Source organism: Aegilops tauschii, chromosome 1 (assembly GCF_002575655.3).
Source record: "Aegilops tauschii subsp. strangulata cultivar AL8/78 chromosome 1, Aet v6.0, whole genome shotgun sequence".
Lineage (NCBI taxonomy): Eukaryota > Viridiplantae > Streptophyta > Magnoliopsida > Poales > Poaceae > Aegilops > Aegilops tauschii.
The window spans coordinates 422,242,725-422,247,922 of NC_053035.3; the positions used below are offsets into that span (position 1 = coordinate 422,242,725).

General features: G+C 46.7%; 1 protein-coding gene across 1 annotated transcript; it reads right to left on the reverse strand.

The window, feature by feature from the left end:
• Window positions 1–525: 525 nt before the first annotated feature.
• Window positions 526–3,244, reverse strand: LOC109787040 (uncharacterized). Its single transcript, XM_020345599.4, has one exon. It carries the CDS (start codon window positions 2,822–2,824, stop codon window positions 1,937–1,939), a length of 888 nt encoding a protein of 295 aa, XP_020201188.1. The 5' UTR covers window positions 2,825–3,244; the 3' UTR covers window positions 526–1,936.
• Between the last annotated feature and the right edge of the window lie 1,954 nt (window positions 3,245–5,198).

Here is a 5,198-nt window from a genome sequence, read left to right on the forward strand (position 1 = left end):
GTAGTACGTAGTAGATGCACTTGCACCATTGCAGAAAGCTTCCATGGCCCCTTACACCCTCTGGCCCTGGCCTGATGGGGCAAGCAGCCAGCTGCTCAATGCCAAGCAGATGCTCATAAATTCCCCTGTAAATGTCTCCGTTGACATCCAGCTAGCTACCTGACTCCCCCGAGTATATATTGCTCAGAGCACGGTGCGCTATACTGGTGGTAACTGGACGTGACCGGTCTCTTCACGTAGCTAACTGCTCTGCAGTTAGTTCATTGCGAGACTATGACTTCTCTTGCATAGAAGTTAAGTCACCGGATGGGCTTCTGGCGCCTTTATTCAAAGGCAGTGCAGTCCAAGGATGGGAACAAATCGAGCATAGATTATGAGAGTGATCATTCAGGCCAGTACAATGGAGAGAACGATTACAAGAGTGCCTCTGGGTATGTTACGGTTGGGAGAGGTATTAGGAAGGAAACAAAGAGTTGCATGGAGAACTGAGAAGGGAATATGTGTGCTGTGGAGAATGGAATCCAACTATAGTATAGTAGTCATGCCTGCGCTCCTGCTAGCTGCTAGCTAGCTGCAGGCAATATCAGTGCAAGCTGCAGTGGCAATGGTGTATCCTAGAGGGTGTTCTGCTGGCATCACATGCACGCGCATGTGGTTTAATTTTTAGTTCCACTGCTGGAATGTGTCAGTGCATGGCAGCTTAATTTGTGGGCAGCGAGGGGAAGATGACATCTTCCTCGTCACTTCCCATGCAGTCGAGTCAGTTTGTGTCTACTCCATTGTGATCCTCCCTAATTATATCTGACTCTCTCGTTGCTAGTACAAGCTGATCACGATGACATGCAATGACACACACACACACACGCACAGAAACACACAACGAATGCGCCATATGCATGTGAACTAACTCATCCAACAATCAGGCTAATTAAGCCATTTGAGGACCAACACTACGAAGTTCTTTACACGTTTACTCTTTGCCACTTTACCACAACGCATCTTAGTTAAGACAAAGGCTTCAGTGTACATATGCTTACAGATTAATTCGTTTTACACGACAGATTCTCTATTTGCTATATGGAATTCCATTAGTACACTATATATAGGTACTAATGAAAAATGAATTACATGTTTTGTCCTATCCATATATACACCGATTCTAAAGCATGCATGAGGGAGTAATTAGTTGTGAGCTTAGTTCAACAGTCATTTATTGAAATTTTCTCTCTCGATAAAGGGCATTTTTATTGACTCGTAACATAGCATCAAGGGGATATAAACAGCATGATCAAGTACATACACAGCCTCTGCATGATTAGGCGGATGCACACATTCAACACCAACACTCACACACAAAGGATCATGTTGGCATAAAGCAAAATCATACAAGACCAAAGCTATGCCTAGGCGAAAGAAAAATACAAAGAAAAAAAAAAGAGCAACGATGATCCATGCCAAGCAGCTGCTGACCCAACGAAGATGATTACAAGAGTCGGAAACATTTTTGCCATTTACGCAGGGGATTGCATGCAAGTGCAACCTCTAGTAGTGCGGGGTTTTTGCAAAATGCTTGAACATAAATGCAGTCCGATGAAACAACTAGGTGAACAAATATAAGCCATACACAGGAAAAATGACATTGAATTTCACACATGTATGCAAGTAAGCTCTTGATTTTGAGTTCAACCTCCTGTTACAAAATATGACAAATCAGTTGAGATGATGCTTCCTCTAGAGTACACCTTTAGACATTTGCAAAGAGAATTGACTTGCCCAAATCAATTAAATCGACCAAAATAGGATTAAAAATGTAAAATAACAAGCCAACGTTTCTAAAAAGCAAGAAAAATAAATAACTAAATACAAGCACTTGTACAATGTTGTAGAAATAAACAGGCAGATGGAATCACGGGCTCTAGTATAGTTTTGGATGGTCTCAAAGCCTAAGCTCAAGATCTAGTTCCTCGGCCGGGGTGCTAGGACAAAGCTTAAGTACCTTCACACGACGATTATCATCGTCGCCATCATCACGAGGATCATCACGTTGCAGATGCTCACTAGAGGAAGAAGACAGAACGAACTCGGTAGCCTCCAGATCAATCCTCCTCCTCTTGCGACATAGATGAACAATCTTTTCATCGTCTTCTTTATCATCATCCTCAAAGGCACTTCTTGTTCGGCGGCCCAAAAGGCTCAGCTTCAGCTCGCCAGCCCCAGCACGCAGTTCTTGCTCTGAACGTACCTCGGCGTCGCGAAGAAACACATCCTTCTCACCATGTTCTTGGGTGTCTGATGGGGACGCGAGAGGGGCGGCCAAGACTTGTTTGCCCCAAATGGTTCTTGCAGTTGCAGCGTCCACCAACGACTTCCCTGGATCCGAAAGAAAGCTGCGTACTGGATTAGGGTTAGCTTCTGTGCTTGGAGCACTAGGTCTTGGAGGAGGGCATGGCAGCGGCTGGATCATGTAGCCTTGATGAAGAGGCATGCCATGGACGTCGACGCCGCCCCCATCCTCCACCATCCCGGAGAGCTTGAGCCGGGCCCGGTCCCTCCGGTGCACGTTCATGTGCCCACCGAGGGCCTGCGCCGACCGGAACTCTCGGCCGCAGAAGCTGCACGAGTAGGATCTCGGCGGCCAGATGCAGCCCCCGAGGCTCCCCGCGGAGTCCTGGGCGAACGCGCGCTCCTCCCACGACTCGTAGTAGGTGGCCGAGGAGGTGCCGCCGCCGCTGCCGACGGCGATGTGCGGCGTGCTGAAGACGGCAGGCGCCTTCTGATCACCCTGCTTTCTCCTGGTTATCATCCAGTACTTTGCTGGATCCATGAGATGACGCTCCTAGCTACTAGCTACGATTCCTCTTGACTACTACAAAGTGCTCTGGGATGTCAAGACCATGGGAGGTGCTTGATGGCGGAGAGGTGGGTGGTCGGAGTCCAAGATGAAGCAGGACAAGAGTACATATCAAATCTACAGGTGTGAGAGGAAGCCGGAGGGAAGGGAGAAGCTGCAAGGGTTGCTTGATTTGCTTGCCTTTACGGATGCAAGCAACCTGACTCACCTTTCGTTGTCTGTAGTACCCTAGTGGGTCCTGGCCCTATCTTTTCTTCACACATCCAGTTTGTCACAGGAAGTGTGACTGTTTCTGAAACGAAAAGTGGCATCTTATTCAAATCCCAGATCAGTGTTAATTTGGTAGCTAGTGCAACTAGTTACAAGGTTTAACGATATTTAACCTGAGTGCTGCACGGCAACGAAAGGGGTGGTATCCGTCTCTATCTAGTCTTTGATGGCGATACTTGACTGGGTGTCAATAATTGCGTGTAAAGCTTATTTCAGCTAATTACGGTCACTGCCACATACTGTTATAAACAGCTTCATCCAGTCCAGCACCAGGGGTTCGATACCCCGGGAGTTGGTGGTCGATACCGTGTTGGGTGGGAGCGATGAAGCTCGAAATCATGAAAGACGGATCCATGATCCAAGACTAGGGGTTCGTTACCCTGGAAGTCCGAAATGTCAAAATGCCCATGTTGGGCGGGACGAATGATGCTCAGAATCATGAAGGTTAGATCCATGATCCATGACTAGGGATTTGATACTCTCGAAGTCGGAAAGGTCGAAATGCCCATGTTAGATGGGACGGCTGATGCTCGGATCAAATCCATGATCCAAAACTAAGGATTCAAGATCCCTGATGTTGGTTCGGTTGGATGACCAAGTTGGTCCGCTCGGATGTTCTGTGAAATGAGAAATAGTCGGATCCATGTGCCAAGACCAGGGGTTCGATACCAGAAGTTGAAAAGGTCGAAATGACATGTTGGATGTGACGGATGATTCTCACAATTATGGAAGTCCAGATCCATGATCCAAGAATAGGGGCTCAACCCTCCAAATTCCCATGTTGATTGGGAGGGATGATCCTCGAAATCATGAAGGTCAGATCAATGATCCAATACTAGGGGTTCGAGACACCCAAAATTGGTTCGGTTCGATGATCAAGTTGTCCCAATCGGATGTTTGATGATTTGATAGTCATATCCACGCTCTATGGCTAGGGCTCGAGGCCCCAGAGGTTGGTTCAGTGGGACGCATGAGTTTGTCCAATCGGTTGTGCTAGAAATGATAAAAGCAGGATCTATGACCCATGACTTAGGGAATGATACCCAGAAGTTGGGACGACTGGTAACCATAAAATGGAGAGGTCGGTTATCTCAAAATGTTCCAGAGGAGCGCGGCAAAATCATAAACTGGATGCACTGCCCAAGAAAGAAGAGATGAAGGGCCCGACATCTTACGTCACCCTCGACCAGGCGGATGGTTTGAGAGTCCTGGCCAAAATAGAAGCCTATAGAGGTGTGATCCTCGATCTAGGTGTTGAGACCGCAACAAGAACATGACCCCTTCACACCAACATGATGAAGATGATGAAATTCAAAGGAGCGACATGATACGTCTCAAACGTATCTATAACTTTTGCTAAATTTATGCTACTTTTATATCGTAAGTGCATAGCTTTGGCACCAATTAATTCAGTGCCCAGAGCCATTTATTGTTTTCGGGGACAAAACAATTCAACAAAAATACTGCTACTTGTGAACTACGTTGGGATTTCTCCGAAGAGGATAGGATGATGTAGTACAGTAGAGATAAGTATTTCCCTCAGTTAAGAACCAAGGTTATCAATACAGTCACTACTAGGAAAAGGGCTATAGATGAAATGGCCACTAATGGCGCACCAGACAGGTAGTGCGCCAGTACTATATAGCAGTGGCGCACCATGTGCTGGTGCGCCACTAGTAACAATTTTTTTTATTAATTTTTCAAACATACTAATGGCGCGCCAGGGCACAGTGCGCCATTACTAGTTCTAACTAGTAATGGCGCACCAGCCTCATAGTGCGCCACTACTATATATATTTTTTGCAAAACTACTAATGGCGCACTAGTGTATAGTGCGCCAGTACTAGTTTAAACTAGTAATGGCGCACTGTGCCCTGGTGCGCCATTAGTGTATATTTTTTTTTGGGAAACTACTAATGGAGCACCACCAGCAGGTGCGCCATTAGTAACCAGGGTTACTAATGGCGCATTTGTAGGTGGTGCGCCATTAGTAACCTGGGACCAGCTAGATATTTTGGACAGCCACACCTACCCACTCACTTTCCCCACTTCATTCTCTCCACCTCCTCCTCCAAGC

Coding starts and splice junctions, on each gene's coding strand:
- LOC109787040 (XM_020345599.4), bottom strand. CDS start 2,824: ATGGATCCAGCAAAGTACTGGATGATAACCAGGAGAAAGCAGGGTGAT.